At 42.4% G+C, this 20,991-nt stretch overlaps 1 protein-coding gene across 13 annotated transcripts in view; it reads left to right on the top strand.

The window, feature by feature from the left end:
• Nucleotides 1-19,985, top strand: part of CLUAP1 (clusterin associated protein 1) — a 33,516-nt gene extending 13,531 nt beyond the window's left edge. For 4 of the 13 annotated variants that reach the window (XM_008523390.2, XM_070568631.1, XM_070568623.1 and 1 more), the window contains 7 exons: nucleotides 2,669-2,802; nucleotides 5,272-5,413; nucleotides 7,348-7,420; nucleotides 8,488-8,565; nucleotides 12,532-12,639; nucleotides 15,018-15,073; nucleotides 18,902-19,985. In XM_008523390.2, coding sequence (XP_008521612.1) covers nucleotides 2,669-2,802; nucleotides 5,272-5,413; nucleotides 7,348-7,420; nucleotides 8,488-8,565; nucleotides 12,532-12,639; nucleotides 15,018-15,073; nucleotides 18,902-19,051 — 741 coding nt within the window. In that variant the 3' untranslated portion in view covers nucleotides 19,052-19,985. Of the gene's footprint in view, nucleotides 1-2,668; nucleotides 2,803-5,271; nucleotides 5,414-7,347; nucleotides 7,421-8,487; nucleotides 8,566-12,531; nucleotides 12,640-15,017; nucleotides 15,074-15,352; nucleotides 15,410-18,901 lie in introns of all 13 variants that reach the window. The other 9 variants (XM_008523392.2, XM_070568632.1, XM_070568627.1 and 6 more) reach the window with 3 other exon arrangements.
• The last annotated feature ends 1,006 nt before the right edge of the window (nucleotides 19,986-20,991 follow it).

Here is a 20,991-nt window from a genome sequence, read left to right as displayed (position 1 = left end):
TTGCTGCTAAGGTGCATAACCTACAGCTAATGAGCTAAAGGCAAATTGAGGGGCATTCTATAAATGACCTGGCCTGTACTCTTTTTTTTTGAGGAAGATTAGCCCTGAGCTAACATCTGCTGCCAATCCTCCTCTCTTTTTGCTGAGGAAGACTGGCCCTGAGCTAACATCCATGTCCATCTTCCTCTACTTTATATGTGGGATGCCTACCACAGCATGGGTGCCAAGCGGTGCCCTCCCCGCACCCGGGATCCGAACCGGCAAACCCCGGGCTGCTGAGAAGCAGAACGTGCGAACTTAACTGCTGCACCACTGGGCTGGTCCCATGGCCTGTACTCTTCAACAGTGAAAAGGTCATGCAAGTCCAGGAAAGGCTGAGGAGCTATGACACTTGAACACCAGGGTGACTCCTGTCTGCTGTGAAGGACTTCCCAGGGACAAGTGGGGAAACCTGAATGAGTGTGAGGATTAGATGGTGCTAGTGCATCAGTGTCCCTTCCTGCTGTGATGATTGTGTTGTGGTTGTGTAGGAGAAAGTCCTTATTCGTAGGAAATACACACCAAAGTACTTAGAGGTGACGGGACATCAGGTTAGCAACTCACTCTCATCGAGGTCCAGAAAAACTGCTTTGTATATACTTCTGCTGTTTGTGAGTTTGTGATTGTTTCTAAATTAAAAAAAGTTTTTGAATGATTGTACTTGTCAATATTCTGGCTGAATCAAGTTAACATGGTATGAATATGCCTTTAGCACTCTGTATATATTAAAAAAAGAGGGGCCGGCTCCGTGGCCGAGTGGTTAAGTTCACGTGCTCTGCTGCGGTGGCCCAGGGTTCAGATCCTGGGCGCCGACATGGCACCGCTCGTCAGGCTATGTTGAGGTGGCATCCCACATCCCACAACTAGAAGGACCTGCAACTAAGATATACAACTGTGTACGGGGGGTGGGGGGGAGTTTGGGGAGATAAAGCAGGAAAAAAAAAAAAAGATTGGCAACAGTTGTTAGCCCAGGTGCCAATCTTTAAAAAAAAAAAAACAAAAGAACAGCCAAATGAGGACCCAGTTTGTTTTTTGGTGAATATCTTTTAAGATATCTTTTCATTGTTGGAAAATATGCCTGATATTTGATAATTCTAAAAACAACATGGATACTTAAAAGGGATTATGAAATATAGGCCATTTATTTTAGAAAGCTAGGGAAGATTGTTTGTGTTTATCACATTGATCCTTTTTATTTGAGGAACAGATACTTTTTAAAAAATTGTTTTTATTTTTGTGGTCAGATAAATTCACTAGGTTTCAATCTGGCTTTGATTCAGAGAAATAGTTGTCATCAACTTGGGCTGTTTGTTCAGAAAGGAGACCTACCTTTTCTTCCTGTTAGAGTGAGCTCACACCTCTGCTGGGGTTTTTAAAGCACTTGCAGCAAATGGGTGGTTAGTGATATGATTAACTTCATGAAAGCATCTTGGAAATGGTTAGTGTACTTAGACAGAAAAAATTAAACCGTAAATTCATTGTCAATGAAAGTAGTTGCTTCCAAATACACGCTGTCTCTGAGAGTCATGGGGAGTGTCTGGGCTCCTTCAGTGATTTCTTTGTGGACCCCATAGTGTTTCAGAGACCTGGTAAACAGTCAGTAAACCTTTGTGGGGTGCTACACATGTGCAGAGTACTGGAGGGGAGAACCCCATCTTGGCATCAGGAGCTTAAAGCAGAGTTGGAGAGTCCAAACTTGGCTGGGGGGATGGGGGACAGTTCCACACTCGGTTGCATTCTAGATGTTATTCCTCATGTGGCAGATTGCAGCTCTGAGCCACAGGCCCTGACCTGGCCAGCTTCCCAGACAACATGAGTGTGAAGACACAGTGTCTGACTACTCCTACTTCAAACGAACCTGCTCTTACAAAAGGATAGGGAGGCCTGCGGTTTTGTCAGTGATTTCTCGCCTCCTTTACTTTCTTACTCAGCCCCCTCTTGCCCAAGGGCCTCTGTCTCACTGCTGCCGGAACCCCCTCCCAAAGTCTGGTTCACGCCTGGAGCCACTGAGGGAGCCGCTTTCTTGCTGACTTCACAAATAGAGTGGTTTCTCTGTTAATTTTAGTCTGTAGTTGAGGTTCAGTTGCCAGGGAGAGGGAAGAGAGGAACCTTCTGTCTCAATCCCAGCGGGGAGTGGCTTAGGGCTGGGACCTGCTAATGTTTCTTTTTGTCCTCTACTAAATAAAGCCATACTTGTGTATGCATATGTTCTATAAGTCAGATATTTGTAACAAGGGAAGTATCCTAAATGATGTAAATAAAGGCAGGCTAACAATTCAGAGTGACATGTGACCAGTCTAAACAAGCAAGCTGGACAAGAGGTCTTGGGCATCTCTCCCCTCTGCTCTGGACATTGTTCTTTCCATCTTCATTTGCTTTCCTGGGCAGAAACGCCCTCTTCTCATGAAAAACAAGAGAAGGGTAATAACTTTTTCTGAGCCTTTGTGACGGTACCCCTGGAAATAGTTGATTAAATGAGTGATGGCTCTGGTCTGTTTGCTTATTTTTGTTTCTGTTTAGCGTGAATTTGCTGTGCCTGAAGGGTTGAGAAATTCTTTTCTTCCAAGAGTTGGGTTGGAGGTCCTTAGTGGCACCTTGTCTCATTCATTTCATTTCCTGTTACATGTAGGCACAGGTTCAGAAGACTAAAGACCTGCTCAATAATGTGGCCTCTGACGAAGCTAATTTAGAAGCTAAAATTGAAAAGAGGAAATTAGAACTGGAAAGAAATCGGAAGCGACTCCAGACACTGCAGAGTGTCAGGTAGATATGAACACCTGAAGAATGAGTAGAAAGCTGTCTTTGAAAGTTAAAATAGACTGAGAGAATATATTGTCAGTGATACTAACCCTTCAAGCCATGGAAAAAGCCTTGCATAAGGATATCTCTACCTCAGAATGTACGTGTCTTGCTTGTTCTAACAAGCACACTGCTAAACTCATTTTCTTTACTGCTTTCACTATGTCTGGAAAAACTGCTTAATTCTTGAACCTTCCTTCAAGCTTTTATAGCTTCTTGGAACGCAAGGCAAAGTAAGTAAATCCAGATGGTGAAACTTCCACAAGGCTTGGTCTCCTAAGAGCTGTGCCTTGCCATAAATTAGGTGGAAGCAGAAACATACTCCCATTTCTTGATTGGAGTAGATTTTAGACTTTTATAATTCCACACCAGTAAGTCATCTTTCTTCTCACTTTTCCTCAGTGAAATACCTTTTCCAGGGAACGTGGATGGATAATAGTGGCGCAGAATGCCTTCTACTTCATTAGAGCCTTTCAAGTGTGTGCCTCATGTTTTCTTGGAGCTTGCTTGCTCTCTCTTTGCTCTTGCTCTCTCTCTCTGTACCCTCCTGCCCTTGCTCTGTTTCTTTGTTGTTCTTTCTCCCTTGCCACTACTCTGTGCCTGTTTTCATTCTCTCTTTATTTTTCTCTCTTTACTCCTTCCTCTGTCCAGCTGCTGCGCCTGCTCTGAACGTGTCTTGTTCTTTTGAGATACTGGTGCCTGGCCCACACTCTACCTACTGTCCTGGTCTGGGGGAAGGCAGCACCTGGGGACAGCAGACAGTAACCCAGGGAACATCAAAGGCTTCCCTCCCAGCCAAGGGCAAGACCACATCTCTTCCACCTCTGGAATCAAGGCCCCCAGATAGATGTCTCATTACAAAATTCTGCCTTTCAAGCACAAATTCATTTTTGTTAAGCCTCATATTCTTTTAATAGAAATATTTCTGCACTTTGTTCTAGTCCAAAACATTATAAATTATTTTTTAGTGTATCTGTTTATATTTTTAAAAGAGCAGAATTTTCCCTTTAAGACAATAATAAGAGAAAAATAAATTCAGCAAACCAGTTGAAACAGATTTTTATGGTTATGGTTTTGTTTTTAAATTTTATATCGTTTAAAAACTTAGCTTTAATTTGTAGCAGCTTATGTTTCCCTTTTTAGGGGACTGATTAAATTTGGTACATCCAGAGAGTAGGCTATTAAACCCAACTAAGATAATGCCTATACTTAGCTTAGTGATTTTGAGAAACATCTATGGTTTATGATTATTTTTTAACTCTTTATTGAAATCTATGGCATATTGAGTGAGAAAAAAAGACTACAGAGCTTCATTTAAGGTAATATACTTAACGTGTGTTAAAAAATGCATTCTTATATGGATCTATGCATAGAAAAGTCTGGAAGGATGTATGTCAAATATTAAGTGCTTATACCTGGTGATGTCATCCTGAGTACTTTTTACTTTATTCTTCATAATTTCAGGATTATTTCAAGTTTTTTACAAAGAGCACATCTTACTTTTTTTTTTTTTTAAGATTTTATTTTTTCCTTTTTCTCCCCAAAGCCCCCCAGTACATAGTTGTATATTCTTAGTTGTGGGTCCTTCTAATTGTGGCATGTGGGATACTGCCTCAGCATGGCTGGATAAGCAGTGCCATGTCCGAGCCCAGGATTCGAACTGACGAAACACTGGGTCGCCTGCTGTGGAGTGCGCAAACCTAACCACTCGGCCATGGGGCCAGCCCCCACATCTTACTTTTTGATTAAAAAAAAAAAAAAGTATTGGGGCCAGCCCCATGGCCTAGTGGTTAAGTTTAGCGTACTCTACTTCAGCAGCCCAGGTTTGGTTCCCAGGCACGGACCTACACACTCGGTAATGGCCATGCTGTGGCAGCAACCCACATACAAAATAGAGGAAGATTGGCACAGGTGTTAGCTCAGGGGCAAATCTTTGTCAGGCACAAAGAGGAAGATTGGCAACAGATGTTAGCTCGGGGTGACTCTTCCTCAGCAGAAAAAAAAGTATGTTTATTTTGGTGGTAGGGAAGAGAAAGTGGGAAATTAGCTTTAAGCATTTACGAGAATGGAGAACTTTTTCCAATTAAAGGCTTTCCATGGGGCTAGCCCCGTGGCCGAGTGGTTAAGTTCGCACGCTCCGCAGCAGGCTGCCCGGTGTTTTGTTGGTTCGAATCCTGGGCATGGACATGGCACTGCTCATCAAACCACGCTGAGGCAGCGTCCCACATGCCACAACTAGAAGGACCCACAACGAAGAATATACAACTATGTACCAGAGGGCTTTGGGGAGAAAAAGGAAAAAAATAAAATCGTTAAAAAAAAAAAAAAGGCTTTCCAAAGAAAACAATGATGGAATCTGGAAGTCTGAATACCAGTTTCAAACTACTGTATATTGATTAATCTTTCACTTTTGATTTCATTTGGTTCTTCTAGGCCAGCCTTTATGGATGAATACGAGAAGACTGAGGAAGAGCTGCAAAAGCAGTATGACGCTTATCTAGAGAAGTTTCGAAATCTGGCTTATCTGGAACAACAACTTGAAGACCATCATAGGATGGAGCAAGAGAGGTTTGAAGTAAGTCTTAGTCCGTTCTGTACACACCATCCCTTCTGGTGTGTCATTTTGTGCTTGCTGACATCCCAGTTTGTAAACATCATTGTGAAAAAAAAAAAATCAGTGAATATTTTTCCCCCCGATCAGTCTGAGGATTACTTATGTAATTCTTTTGTTTTGCTGGTCATGTAGCCTGGACTCCAGGATTGTCAAATCTTTGATGTTAGGTTATCATCAGGGTTTGGTGAATTAGGACACAGACAGGGCTGACCCGTGACCTGTATGGTTGCGTAAGACTCCAAACTTAGAAAAGCCTGTGCTTGCTTTAATGCTCTGCTGTCATCATCTTGAAATTCTTAATAGATTTTAAGTGCATTTTATTTTGTGCTGGGTCCCACAAATTATGTAACTCGTCTTGAGTACCAATCTAAAAATTTACTTGGTCAGTTCACTTAAAGATTTCAAGCCCTGGTAAATGGAATCACCCAAAGTAGCTTATTGGAGACTGATTTATAAAGAGAAATTGCAGTTAATTAATTATTGTGGGACATATATATGATCCAGAACCTGACCAGCTATTTTACAAGTTCCTCTCATCCCAGTGTTTAAGGCCATTTAGGAAAGAGTATTTCAGATCCTAGCGTGAGTTGATAAATATGGAATTCAGAGCAAAGGAAGTTGGACTAAGTTGTTAGCACTTTTGAATTGCCCTTGTCCCCTAGGGATATTTCTACTTAAACCAAGACTAGTCATTTGCAATCTGTGTTCATGGTGAAATTGGTCTACAATCTCCCTTTCTCACACTGTCCTTGACAGCTTTTGGTATAAAGGTTACGCTAGTCTTCTTACAAACCTGGTCGTTTGAATTAGGTGAAGCTATTCTCTTGTCCAGGAGGGCTGGCTACGAGTAACTAATGCATTCGTATGGGCACATTTGTCTTGATGAGGAACCTGTTGCCACCATTGCTAGATGGCAGATGCAGGCCGTGGAGGAATAGGGTACAGGACAGGCATGTTTTGAGGGCAATGAAAAGAGCTTGGAGTTCAGGACGTTTTAAACATTGCGTTCCTGGGAAGAACAGTAAAGAGCCAGTGAAAATAAACTTACCATTTTGTACTGTCATCTTGGGCCACTACTGGGTTCAGAGAAAGTACCAAAGAACATGCCTTGGGATGCATGTTGTTCCTTCCTTCAAGAAGTACTTACCCTCTTTTTCTCTTACACTCATACTTACTCTCTGTGCTTCTGATACCTGCTCCCTCAAAATATCTCATACATGAAATGCAGTGCTTTCTTTTTAATGTTTAGAACAACAGCAGAATTTTAAAAACCAATTTCCTCTCCCATTCTCTCATTTGACAGTAATCAGGGCCACATTTTGCAACCTAACTGAAGTATTAGTGTTTTTTTTGTCGTCTAGGAATTGACTAGTATTTCCTTCTTTCTTTTCCCACCCTAATCAGTCCCACCGTTTAACATCTTTCAGGGCTGGAATTGTGCAGGGCAGAAAAATGATAAAATTCATGCTTTATTCTTTGAAGAGCAAGAGGCCTATACTGTCCCATAGTTGATGCCTCTGTTCCTGTGTCAACATCCCATGTAGGCACACTTGATGGGCGTTTCGTTGTGTCATTCAGTTTTCTTCAGAGGCAGTGAGGGGCAGTGCGAGGAGCATGAGTTTGGGGGGCCAGTCAGGCCTATTTTCAGGCAGTTGTGTCACTTCTGGGAGCCTCCTTTCCTAGGGCTGCTGGGGTGATTACAGAGAGAAAGGGTGTCAGGTTTCCCCACCGTAACAGTTGCTCTGGCAGTGTTGGTTCTCTTCCCCTTCCTTTGGTTTAGATCTTTTCTGGTTCTGTATCACAGACTTAGCAGTACTTACTCAAATAGGTAAAGAATAATAAAACAGTCCCCAAAAGGATCATCTCTTCTGAATCTTGTTTTTCCTGCTCCATAGGAAGCTGAAAATACTCTCCGTCTGATGCAGAACAAGCTAAAGGAAGAAGAAAAGCGACTGCTCAAGAGTGGAAGTAAGTCTACACTTTTTAAATACATGTCTTTATTCTGGACTAGAATTTTTAGCCTTGAAAAATTTATATATATATGTTTCATTTATTTTCAAAAGGCAATTTTCTCACAACTTTCTTATCAGGTACCATTTTAATTCACTTTAGAACTTGAGAGACTGGTTTAAATTATATAGCATTTAAAACACATTTGGTTTTTATGCCAAATAAAGTAGTGTTTTCCTTTGTTTAAATGATGGTTTGAACTATGTATAATATATAATATTATAGAAGAAAGTTCAGTCTTGGAGGTCTGTCAAGTTCCTTACTTAGGACAGACTGATAGAAAGCAAGTACTGTAATGCAGTGCAAGTGAATGGGTCACTTGCTTAAAGATAGTCTCCCCCCCACACACGCCCTTCATATGTTTCCCAGCAACACCCATCATATGTCTCTGTTCAGCAAGGCTATCACCTGTAGAGAAACGAGGGTTACCTGCGTTTAAGACCATGACTGGTTAGCACACTTCACACACTTTTGAATTAGGTGAAGCTATTCTCTTGTCCAGGAGGGCTGGCTACGAGTAACTAACGCATTCGTATGGGCACATTTGTCTTGATGAGGAACCTGTTGCCACCATTGCTAGATGGCAGATGCAGGCCGTGGAGGAATAGGGTACAGGACAGGCATGTTTTGAGGGCAATGGAAAGAGCTTGGAGTTCAGGAGCTTGGAGCTTCAGCACGGTGTCGAGTCAGCCTCGGGAGCAGTAGCAGCACATGATCTCCATGCGGAATTGATGGCTTTGTCTCACAGAGCTACTTCTCTTCTTGCTTATTGCTCTCTTCTTTCGTGATGATGTATTTCATTCTCTCATGCTTGAGGGTGGTATACCTGGGACATCAGGCATGAGCTCTCTCTGTCTTTTCTCTTCATATCTCTTTCCTTTTGTACTTCTTCTCTGCCTCTCTCTCCTGAATCTCAGGACATTCTGGAAGGAGAATAGGGACTGCTGGAAAATCCTTTAGGGGCAAGTTTAGGGAATTCCAAGAACCTCTCTAGCCAAAGCAGCCCCTCACCTTTATGGTTCCAGGTCAGCCAGGAGCGCCCGAAGCAGACCTAAGTGATAAGCCTGCATGGAGTTTATCCCTTCCCGAGCGGCCTGGCACAGGTAAGAGCCCTGGTTGGTTGGCTGCATCCCACTCTGCTCCCAGGCCAGCACATTAAGACCTTTCTCACTGATCCTGCTTTATTCTTTTGAACTCAGACTTTAATTTTATGATCTGTAGGTTTGGGATCTCTTGAAGGACAGGAGTCTTATGAGCATATATGATTTAGTTTTTTTGGAAAAATAATTTGCAATTTAAAACAACTTAATGAAGGATAACACTTAATTAGCTTGGGGTGGGCAAAGAATTTAGGAAAATATTTATGAAGGACCATTCTCAGTTCTATTTATCCTAAGATTCTTGAGATGCCCTCTCTTTCTTTGCTTTTCTGCATATGTGGGAATATCGCCCAGAGTATTGGGATCAGGAAGGACATGTATAAAGGAAGACTTTCTGAGTTTTTTTCCATCTATGAAAGACTCCTCCGAACAGAACAATTTAATAGTATACAGACATGAATCGGGGGCAAGAATTAGCAAAATCCAAGAGCAGGAAGGGATTCAGGCCCTTCTGCAGGCAGTTGATTCAACCCAGCAAATCATTATTGAGTATCTGTTCTGGGTTCTAAGGATACATCAGTGGACAAAAGACGGGGATCTTTTCCTTAACTGATCTTAGATGCTAGTGACGTGCTAGCATGCTAGGAAACAAACAGTAAGCAAGCTATTTGTGGAAGGTGAAAGTGCCATCGAGGAAAACAGAGGGGGTAGGGAGAGGGTGTGACAGAATTGCGGTTTTAAATAGGGGTCAGGACAGACCTCGTTGAGGAGACGCTATTTAAACAGACTAAATTATAGAGCTGGGGAGAAAGGAGATACTGGATGAGGAAAGTCCCAGAAAGGCCGGGAGCCAGAGCCCAGGTAAGGGGATGAGTTTCAATGAGTGAGGAAATGTATGAACACAACAGGACTCGAATTCAGGCACGTTAGATAAGCTGGAAGATGGGTCACATGCTTGAAGAGTTCACATCTGATGGATACTATCTTCTCTGTTAAGCAGGAGGTGAAATCATCTTGAATTTGGTTTTGGAGGTTTGGAGTATGGGACTTGGGGAAGAGGAAGTTTGAGTGATTAGAAATGGGAGAATGCCATAGGGGCCCCAGAGATTAAAAAGGCAAAGTACTTTGTTCAGATATCCTGTGATAAAAGTCAAGGGCTGCTCTTCAGCTTCCCACCATCCTTTTAAATCTCATTGCTGGTGGTGAATTTATGACCGTATCATCTGTAGGATTGAGCACTATAGCATTAGGAACTTAAAGAGTCCTCTAAGTTTATAAAATGACCCAGCAATTTCTAGGAAGCACTTGAGTAACCTTGCTATGATTCCATTTTTATGGTGTATTGGAGAGCAGATGTTCATGCATTCAACATGTATTTACTGCATGACACGCAGTGCACAGTGATGGATGAGCACACAGGAAGCTCCACAGGGAGTCTAGAACTGTGCCATCTAGTGCCTAGCCATGAGCCACATGTGGCTCTTGAATGCTTGAAATGCGGCTAGTCCAAATTGAGATGTGCTGTTTGTAGAGAATATACACCAGATTTTGAAGACTTAGTATGAAAGAAAAGTAAAAATACCCTAATAATTTAGTACATTGGTTACTTATTGAAATGACATTTTAGATATATGGGGTTAAATAAAACACCATTAAAATTAATTCATCTGTTTCTTTTTACTTTAATGTAGTTACTGGAAAATTTAAAATTACATCTGTGGCTGGCGTTATATTTCTGTTGGACAGCACTGATCTAAAAGGGGAAACTTACAAAGAAACTGCGTGTAGTCTAAGTGGGTATGAAGTGGTATCTCAGTGTGGTTTTGATTTGAATTCCTCTGACAGCTAATGAAGTGGAGCATCTTCTCATGTGCTTATTGGCTGTTTATATTTCTTCTTTGGAGAGATGTCTATTCAAGTCCTTTGCACATTTTTAAATTGGGTTATTTATCTTTTCATATTGAGTTGTCAGAGTTCTTTATATATTCTGGATACTAGACCCTTATGTGATTTGTGATTTGCAATTATTTTCTCTCATTCTCTAAGCTGTCTTTTCACTTTCTTGATGATGTCCTTTGCTGTACAAAGTTTTAATGAAGTCTAATTTATCAATTTTTTCCTGTTATTGGTTATGCTTTTAGTGTCATATCTAAGAAACCACTGTCTAATTCAGGGTCACCAAGATTTATCCTGATTTTTTTTTCTAGGAGTTTTATAATTTTAACTCTTACATTTAGGTCTCTGATCCATTTTTAGTTAATTTCTGTCTAGGTATGAGGTAGCGGGTCCAGCCTCATTCTTTTGCATGTGGCTATCCAGTTGTCCCGGCACCATTTGTTGGAAGGACTATTCTTTCCTTGCAGAATCCTTCCTGGCACCCTTGTTACTCTATTTAATTTTAACATGTCACTGACAACTCGGTGATTCCAGTGTCAGCATGTGTCGACTCGGGTTTACCTGATCAGTCCTCAGCCTATTGCTTTGAGTTATCAGAAGAACTTGTGTTGAGCCTGAGGTACCTGTATTGATGTTGTTTTAAAATTCATGATATCATTTCATTTATATTGCATGAGATAAGGATTTAATGTCATGATTCCCTGGATGAAGTAAGGAGTGAACCAAGCTGAATAATGATTTCACTTCATAGTCATAATTTGTATTCATATTTAATCATATTCTCTGTAAATGCTTTTGCAAGGTGATAGGTTTCAGATTGATTGTGTTGAAGTCCTTGCAGGATGCTAATACTGACACTTTCCTCAGCTCCCGGGTTTGCCCCTCCATGCTGTAGAGCACAGCTGTTCTCTCCATGGCTGAAGAAAGCAGAACACTTTCCCTCAGTGCCCAGCCAGATGCAGCTGCCATTTCATTACCCTCTGATAGCAGGGGCTAAGCAAAGCCTTTTGTAGATGAACAATTACTCTACTTCCAAACTGACTCATGAGTCAGTGGTCAGAACAGCATCTGCAAGCTCCTCTAATTCCATCCTTCCAAATCCTGTGTTGCTTCCTGGGCGAGGAGAAATCAGGGGCTAGGTGGTGAAAGCTTTTTCTCCCCACTGTGGAAATTCTCCTTCTGTAGGTTTCCATTGGGAAATGTTCAACCTGCATAAGACTCCAAAAGAGTATTTAAGAAATTAATGTACAAGGCCATTGCATTGAGAATGACCTTTCTTTATAATGGGATTTTCTCCAGTAAAGAATATCACGAGGACCAATTTTTGTTGCCGGTCACTAGGTGGCATCTTTCCCAGGCCAGCAATGCCGTTCATGCCTGGTCTCCTTCCTGCCTCCAGTCTTGTTTTGGTGCAGTCGCTGACCTTTTTCAGTGGGCTCTGCTTCGTCTTTGTTATCCTCAGGGAGCTCGAGTTCTGGTCACATAACCTGAGACTGAACAGAGGATGGTTTTTTCCCTCAACTAACCAAGAACTTCCAGCTACCTTGGCAGCTGGCCATTCAGTTATTTAGTTTCACATACTGGAATAGTGTTTCTATCTAATATATCCGACCCACTTTTTTCTTGCTTTGGAAAACTGTTTAAAAAAAACTGGGGTCCAGCCCCATGACCTAGTGGTTGAGTTTGAGGTGCTCCACTTTGGCGGCCAAGGTTCAGTTCCTGGGTGTGGACCTATACCACTTGGTGGTAGCCATGCTGTGGCGGCAACCCACATACAAAATAGAGGACGTTAGCTCAGCATGAATCTTCCTCAAGCAATAAAAGGAACATTGGCATCAGGTGTTAGCTCAGGGTAAATCTTCCTCAGCCAAAAAAAACCTCACCCTATTGTTGTGTGCATTAGCTCCTCACTAAGTATATACCGGGAAATCCTGAGTCTCATAAAATCTAATGCATCAAAAGAAAGGCTGAGAAGTGCAGATGACTTTTGCACAAGAGCCTTACTGGACAGAGGCTGTTTTAGAGGTAATGATGGAGCTGCCCTTTTGTTTTGCCTGCTTGTGTTCCTGCCAGGTAACGATGACTCGGACATTGACATCCATGAGGATGATGAATCTGACAGTGAATTGGAAGAGAGACGGCTGTCCAAGCCACGGACAGCCATGGAGGTGCTCATGCAAGGTACCATGGCTTCTTTTGCTTGCCTTCCTCCCTGTGCCCTGTCACAGAACACCATGGCCAGGATTGGGTCAGGGCCGCTTGGTATTAAGGCCCATAAGCACACTGTGAGTGGCCCCTGCTGCAGGGTTTATCCTGCCTTGTTGTTTGTCAGGATATGACTCTTAAACTGCTCAGTGGTCATCTTTGCCGCTAATACTCCTACCTGTGGTCCCAAGAATGGCCAGTTCTTCCTTGTGACTTGGTATTTCTCACAGAGGCCACAGGAACACACTGCTTTTACCACTGACCTGTATTCTGTCCTTTTTGGGTCCAAACTGCTCTCAGTGCAGTTATATCCCTTATAGTCAGAGAATTATGCGCAAAGCAGGGACTTACACGAGCATCTTTGCCTTTTTAAAAAATGTTCTAATTTCTACTTTATAAATGTGGAGCAAATGTGGGTGCTCCCCTGGGGTCTTCCTCATGTCCCACTCTCCACCCTAGAGGGTTCATGGCCAGTGGCCTGGGAGTGTGTCCTTCTAAATTGCCTTTACACATACATGCACACACAGTCAAACATAGACGCAAAGATTACCTGAAATGTTTTTTAACTTGAACAGGACCAGACTCTGTGTAAGGTTCTTCAACTGCCTATTTTTTTAAATTAAATGTATTGGAACTCTTCCCTTGTCAGTAAAATAAAAATCTGCTTCATTCTTTTTGACAGCTGCGTAGTATTCCCTAGTATGGCTGGACCCATAATTTACTTGGGCATTCCTATATTGATAGATAATTTATTTCCACTCTTTTCCTTGTGTATACATCTTTCTGCTTATCTGCTGGTGTTTCTTTAGGTTGCATCATTAAAAGTGGAATTCTTAGGTCAAAAGTTATATAAATTTTAATTTTGATAGCTACTACTAAATTGTCCTATATTTGCCTTTAAAAGCATTTCTTATCTACCACCTGTTAATTTTTGTAGCACAATTACATGTTTAGCACATAATACATTTAAGTGGTAAATCATCTTCATCATTTTATATCAACTTCTGTTGTTAGCTGTTTTCTCTTACTCTAGGCTCAGCTGTCTTTATTACATTTCGCTTTTTTCATGGGATAACTAGGGGCTCTGATTTCCTTTTTTGTTTTGTTTTGTTTTCTTTTTTTTCACTTTTTGTTAAGATGATAGTTTACACCTTGTGAAATTTCAGTTGTACATTATTGTTTGTTAGTCATTCCTTTTTTCTTTTCTTTTTTTCTTTTTCTTTTTTTTTTAAAAGATTTTATTTTTTTCCTTTTTCTCCCCAAAGCCCCCCAGTACATAGTTGTATATTCTTCGTTGTGGGTCCTTCTAGTTGTGGCATGTGGGACGCTGCTTCAGCCTAGTTTGATGAGCAGTGCCATGTCCACGCCCAGGATTCAAACCAACGAAACACTGGGCCGCCTGCAGTGGAGCGCGCAAACTTAACCACTCAGCCACGGGGCCAGACCCCCTTTTTTCTTTTATTTTTAAACATCTTCATGACATAAATAGAGGTTAGAGGTTATGACTCCCCTTCTACAGATGGGAGCCAAGTCTCTAAAAAGGTATGTGATTGGCTCAGTAGAACCTAGTGAAGGCACTGGGCTCCTAAATTCTACTGCTGGCCACTCAGCCTGTAGAAGTACAATCGCAGGGTCCGTTTCCAAAAACCAAATAAGTTGTTCAAGCAACACAAGATTTGCATTTTATCTGACCAAGTTTCCGTAAACAGTTCTTGGTGGTCATATCCAGGCTTTTCCTGAATGAGCTCCTCTCTGAGCTGCCCTCGCTGCTGTTCTCCCAAGGCCTGGACCTGGGGTCATGGGTGATCTTCCTCCCCCTCGGGAGCTCTCTGCCTTCAGCTGGCGAATGACGGCTCCTGAGTTTTCACAGAAGTCACATCTAGACCACATTGACTTCCAGAGGAGGAGTGGAGGATTGCTTAGGTGTTTTGAAAGATGAACTAATTGTGATACTTAAACTTTTCCTTTCTGAAGCTCAGACATAGGTCCGAGTACAAGTGATATTGGTCCATAAAGGGAGAGCTTCTTTTTTCAACAGATAGCATATACGTGTTCCACTTCATGTAAACTAATAGTGGGATTCAGTGATTTTCCCTAAAACATTTATAGGATGCATATTTATGATTTATGATTTGTGCTTACATTTTATTCCCCTTTGCCTTTTTTGAAAGTGAAAATGCAGAAAATCCATTACCATTTGTTGACAGTTCTAATTAGTTACATGCTACTTAAGTAAATTTTTCAGTGTGATTCTTCTTTCTCCCAATTTTCTAAAGTAAAACAAATCTTGAATGCCATTTCTTGCCTTATTTTGCAAGGTTTTCATAATTTCTTCATGCTTTTGTTCTCCTCAGGAAGACCCAGCAAACGCATCGTGGGCACAATGCAAGGTGGAGACTCTGATGACGATGTGAGTCCTGGCCAGCTCCCCTTAGCAATTCTGTTCTTTCCGGTCTTGGGCTGGCCTCATAGACTAGCTTAGCAGAGGAGCTGGCACATCCAACCAGCTTAGCGTGAGGTGCTGCTTCTCAGTCCAGCCCATTGCAGGATTTGTGGCAGTTGAGCCTCCCAAGGAGCTGGACTCTCTTCCTTGCTTGTTGACCGCTCATTTCTTTTCTTTTCAAATGAATGTGCTTGCCCTGCTTTTTGTTTTCTTTCTCACTATTCTTTCCATTCTCGCTTTCCAAAGATGGAAGCAGCACCAGCTCTCTTAGGTAAATGCAAGACTTCCAGCTCCAAGAAGCAGGTTGGTTTTCTTTTTTACCTCATCCATTTGTGTGTGTGTGTGTGTGAGCCCACTCAGGGCCAGCGCAGAGCCTTCCCCATGAGTGATGCCTATGTATCCTAGGCAAGAAGCCACTCAAAATGGGTCCCACAGTCAATGGTGAAATTACACAAAAGTCCCTATGCTAAGTAGGAGAGGCGAGTGCTGAGCCAAGAGACAAGAAAGGTCATGGTTAGAGGAATCATCAGGCCCTTGAACTGTAACCTAGAAAGAAAGGTATGCTACTGAGGCCCAGGGGTCAAGACCAGCCCTTTCTTCTGCTCCATTCTGGGGAGGGAGCATGAAAAGGAGGCTCTCTTGAGACCAGGGCCTCAGAGAACCTGGCAGGAGGCTGTGACATCAGGCTGCTGATGCCTTGAGCATTATTGAGTTGATAACTGACTAGGAAATGAACCAGAATGGGGAAACCCGGGGTCCTTGCTGCGGCCCAGCTGTTGGGGCTGTACTGTCCATCACCATGATCCTTCTTTGTTGCAGTCTCTGGCAGTGCTGTGAGGCCCAAGAGGCAAAGGGTGACTAGACTGACATGGATCACAGGCCTCCCCATCCAGTGGAATGCCACTGTGTCTAGAGTGTGGCACTAGTGACTGCACAGAAACAGAAGCATGGGCCTTATGTTCTTATACAAAAGATCCATTTATTTAGTACCAACAGTGTATACTGTTACAGAAATTCACAGGAGGGGGAGGTCACTCAGGTTTGCTGAGCAAGATGCACATAGAAAATAGAGCCTTAAATTTATAGAAGACAGTCTTTAGATAAGCAGAGAAACCACCTCAAAAAAATTTTAACAAGGTAGGGGATGGATGGTTAAACCGCTTCTCTCTATCCATCTTACCCATCCAAGACAGAAATAGGGAAAGTCTGGCATGGGAGCTGGTGATGCCTGGAGAGCACTGGCTGGCCTCTTTCCTTATCATTTGCTTGATCATTGTTTAGCTTTCTACTTTTAAGAATGAATGCGTTAGTTGTAGCTTAAATCTGTTCTGTGCCTGTTGTTGTCACTTGTTTATTTCAGGGAGGCTGTTTCCACACATCCCCCTCGGCCTAGGGGTTTGTCCTTCATGTGTTCACCCAGTCACTCAACAGATATTTATTGAATGCCTGTTATGTGCCAAGTGCTGTTATGGATTCTGGGGAATATAGCAGTGAAAAGAAATAAGGCCCCCTGCCTTTGTGGAGTTTACATTCCAACAGTAATCAAGCAGATACATCGGGGTCATAGTGGTAGGAAGGAAAATAAAGCAGGTTCAGGAGACAAAGTGACAGGCATGATGGGGGGAGATTGATGTCTCTTAATTGGTCAGGGAAAGTCTTTCTGATAAGGTGGCATTTGAGCAGAGGCCTGAATGGAAGGAGGGACATGGTGCTGGGAAGGGGTATCTTGAGTCCCAGGGAATGTAGTTTCTGCATTCAAGGACCAGAGGCGGTGATATGACTAGGATAGAGTGAACTGGGGGCAAAAGTGATAGGAAAGGCAGCAGGGGCCATGCAGAGCTTTGCAGGATGTGATGAAGACTCAGCATTGTCTCTGAGTATAGTGGGAAGGCGCTGGAGAATCGCAAGGCCAGGAGTGCCAAGAGCTGACTCACATTTACGAGAACCCAGTTGGGAGGCATTTGCAGTAGTCTAGTTCAGAGGTGTCAGTGGCCCAGCCTAAGGGGATAGGAGTGGAGGAGTTGAGAAATGGTCAGATTCTGGATATATTTCTAAGGTGAGAACCTTTGGGTTTTGTTAATTGGACATGAGATATTAAAGAGAAGTGAAGGATGCCTTGGTTATGGCATACTCGGGTGAAAGCAGAGAACTTTCATTCCCCGAGATGAAGCAGACTTGAGGAAGGGATTTGGAGAGCAGATCAAGACTTTGGTTTTGGACCTTCTAGGTGTGAGCCATCTGATAGGCATCCATATGCCAGTGTTGAGTAGCCAGTTGAAATTCAAGTCTGGAGTTCACGGGTCAGGTCTGGGCTAGAGATTGAATTGAGCCCCGAGCCAACCCCACATTGCAGGGAGATGAAGAGGGTCAGCAGATGAGACTGAGAAGATGCCACAGTGAGGTAGGGTGAGCACCCAGAGAGAAGGGTGCCCTGGAGGACAGAGAGAGTGCATTCCAAGGAAGAAGGAGTGATTCTGTGTCGGGTGCAGCCTGTAGGTCAAACCAGAGGACTGAGCATTACCCATTGGATTTGAATCCATCAGATGTTTCAGTCTTGACAAGAGCAGTTTGGGGGCATTGGTGGGGTGAGAGCCTGACTAGAGTGTGCCTAAGAGGCAATGAGAGGGGGAACAAGTAGGGACAGCGAGCTCAAAACTCATTTTTTTTCTTGCTGTGAAGTGACTAGAGAAACAGGACAGAGTAGCTGAAGAGGAAGGTGGGATTAAGTTTTGGGATTTTTTTGTTTTGTTTTTTTAAGAAGGAAATAGCAGCATGTGTATATGCTGGTGGGAATGATCTAGAGTGACCAACCATCCTAGTTTACCTGGGATGCAGGACTTACTTTTTTTTTACCTGGCTGAGTTGGTCACCCTAGATCTAGGTGAAGAAGGAGAGAGTGTTTCTTTTATTTTGTTCCTTGCTCCCATTTCCGGTGTCGATTTCCATCCCCAATCTGACCAAAGCCAAAATAAGCCTAGCTTCCCTCTCTCCAAGTCCCCACCCTCCTTACTATCCACTGGGGGGTCTCTGGCCCCTAGGAGCAAAGCAGCATCCAGTGAGCCTTGCTCAGTGCAGATCCAGTGGTGTTTTTGAGGCATCAGTGGGAAAGCCAATCCCTGCAGTGCCAGCCTTGGATTGCACAGTGGTATTTGAAGGTTACTGGTTAGATGATATATTTACGTCTGTATTTCAGCCAGCAATATCTAGACATTGGTCTCATCTTATGCCCCCACAGCCTGACTGCTTGCTTCTCTGCCATGCTCTTCCTTCACATGAGGGTGTTGCTGGTTATTCTTAGTGCTGTCAAGTCAATTCTGACTCCTAGTGACCCTGTGTACAGGAGAGCTGAACCCTCCCTGCCCTGTCTTTTTGCGCCACTCTCTCACCTTCCAGCGCTATATCAGACAATGCTCTGCTGCTGTTCACAGGGTTTTCATGGCCAAGTTCTTTGAAAGTGGGTGGCCAGGTCCTTCTTCCTAGTCTGTCTTAGTTTGGAAGTTCCACTGAAACCTGTCCACCTTGGGTGACCCTGCTGGTATTTGAAATACTAGTGGCATACCTTTCAGCAACACACAGCTGCCCCAGGGTGACAACTGACAGACAGGTGTTGTGGTTCTCTGACTGGGAAATGAATTCAGGCCGTGGCGGTGAGAGCACCAAATCTTAACCACTAGACCACTAGGGCTGGCTTGCTAGTTATTGAGCTACTAGTAAAAAGTGAAGTAGGGTCTTTGCTGACAAGATGTCAGTAATAGGATGGGACCCTTACTTCTGTTTACTGTCTTTTTCCTATAGGAAGACTCAGAGGACAGTGAAATTGATATGGAAGATGATGAAGAAGATGATGATGATTTGGAAGATGAGAGCATCGCTCTCTCACCAGCGAAGCCCAGTCGAAGGGTTCGGAAACCTGAGCCCCTGGATGAGAGTGACAATGACTTCTGACCTTCTTGCTGAGGGACCCAGGCAGATTAAAACCCTCAGATTTGTAGGTAAATGGGAAATTAGAAGGTTAGGAAGGAAACATATGTTCTCTTCACTAAGCCAGCTGGACTCATTGTTAATGAAGCAATACCTATTTCTGCTTTAGCCTCCTATGTGTTACTCCACAAAGCTTAAACAAGAACTGAAGCAAATCTCAAAGATGACGTTTTTTTTTTTTGGCCTCATTTACCTCCTAAAACTTGAGAAATGCATATTAGTGATTCACATCCACAGGACAAAAACTCAAGGAGAAGTAAGGGGAAGCACTGTATAGGTCTTGGCTATTGTTGTCACACATTTCCTCTAAGAGTCAGTGGGCCAGACTGAGCACAAGGACTCATTTTAGGAATCAGAGGGAAGTGTCAGACTATTAAACACCTACACAGTTGAGAACATTTACTGTACACCAGCTTTTAATGGTAGCCCTTATTTCATTTTAAAGTTGTCTTTCTTCTGCATGGTCACAATACCAAGCTTTAAATGTATTTTACTAAAATCTTCTGAATGAAAGTTGGCTAAGTTAGAGGAAAACCAGCTTTCCTTGAATGTTAGGCAACAGAGAGAGGCTCCAGATTATAAACATTCCATTTTCTCTCAGGAGGCTGACATTCCTCCTTAGGAAAGCAAATTAAGGAAGAAGTTTGAGTGCATATTCGTGTTTCTGACTTAAAAAAATAAACTAGAATTGTATTAGGTAGAGAAGCACTAGAAGAATTTCCCTGTTGTGAAATGAGAAGTGACACGTGGAGTTGTTTTGTTTTGTTAATATGGAAAGCACAGAACAGTTTTCGTTTATTTTTCATTATATAGTCAGAAGACTTCTGAAGTTACTTCTTTCTTAATAAATGTATTTAATACCATATTTTTATATTATTAAATAAGCTTTACTGGGAAATGTAATTATTTTGTTTATTTGCACCTATAACATATAAATACTATTCAAGAAAAGTTCACAGGTTAATGTGGTACATGTAAATTCTAGAAGACTGTGTGACAATTATTTCTATCTTTGCGTTTTTCTCTGTCTTTTCCTAAATTTGATGCATGAGATTACTCTTTTTTTTAAACATTCAGCATTCAGTTAATTCACCAGTAATTTGAGATGTGCCATCTTCAAAACAATAAGCTGAAAAGGAGATAGGTGTGTCGGGAGCCATGCTAACCACCTCAGATGCCATGGCTTCTCAGGAGCAAAAGAGTGACTGCATCTTCTTGGATGTTATAGCTTTGGTTTACCTGAGTCTGACCTGACTTATGTTTTGAAAAAACAAAAACTATATTTCTGTTTTCCGTATGTGATGCTTTCTTCTGATGGACATTAACATGGGAGTCCGACTCAAACTCAGATAACACACCCAGAGAAGGAGGCAACAGCTGCAGTGGGCATTTCATTGTTTCACCTGCTTCTTGGTCATCCTTCATCCCTTGGTTAACTGAGTTTATGCAGAGTCTCACCATGATATGGCACTTCCTGACTTGAGTAGCTTCTCTCAATGAAGAGGTTCCAAGTACTTGATCATAGTTATTAATGTACTTCTTTCTCTGTATCAGATCCAGGAGTCAGATATGTGCAAGGGCCTTATGACCTGGTGTCATTTGGTTTTGCCATGCAGCAGAGCAGACTCAGGCCCCAAAGAAGATTATGTGATTAGGTCAATGAAAAACTACCATTTAGATCTCTGGCGACAGTTTTTTTTCCTGTGTAATTAAAGGACCTCTTAAAATGCTTTAAAATGTGTGTGTTGACAGCAAATATAAAGATATTTTTTAAGTCTTCAATTTTTATTGGTGGTAGCCATCAAGAACAAAGTCCAAAGAACTGTTCCCGTTTTAGTTGGGACAGAAAGAAGAAATGCAAGATATCTTTCAGTAGCATTTTAAATTATATCAGGGTCAAATGT

This window comes from Equus przewalskii, chromosome 12 (genome assembly GCF_037783145.1).
Source record: "Equus przewalskii isolate Varuska chromosome 12, EquPr2, whole genome shotgun sequence".
Classification (NCBI taxonomy): Eukaryota; Metazoa; Chordata; class Mammalia; order Perissodactyla; family Equidae; genus Equus; species Equus przewalskii.
Note: the sequence above shows the minus strand (reverse complement) of the source record. Positions and strands in the feature narration are given on the sequence as shown.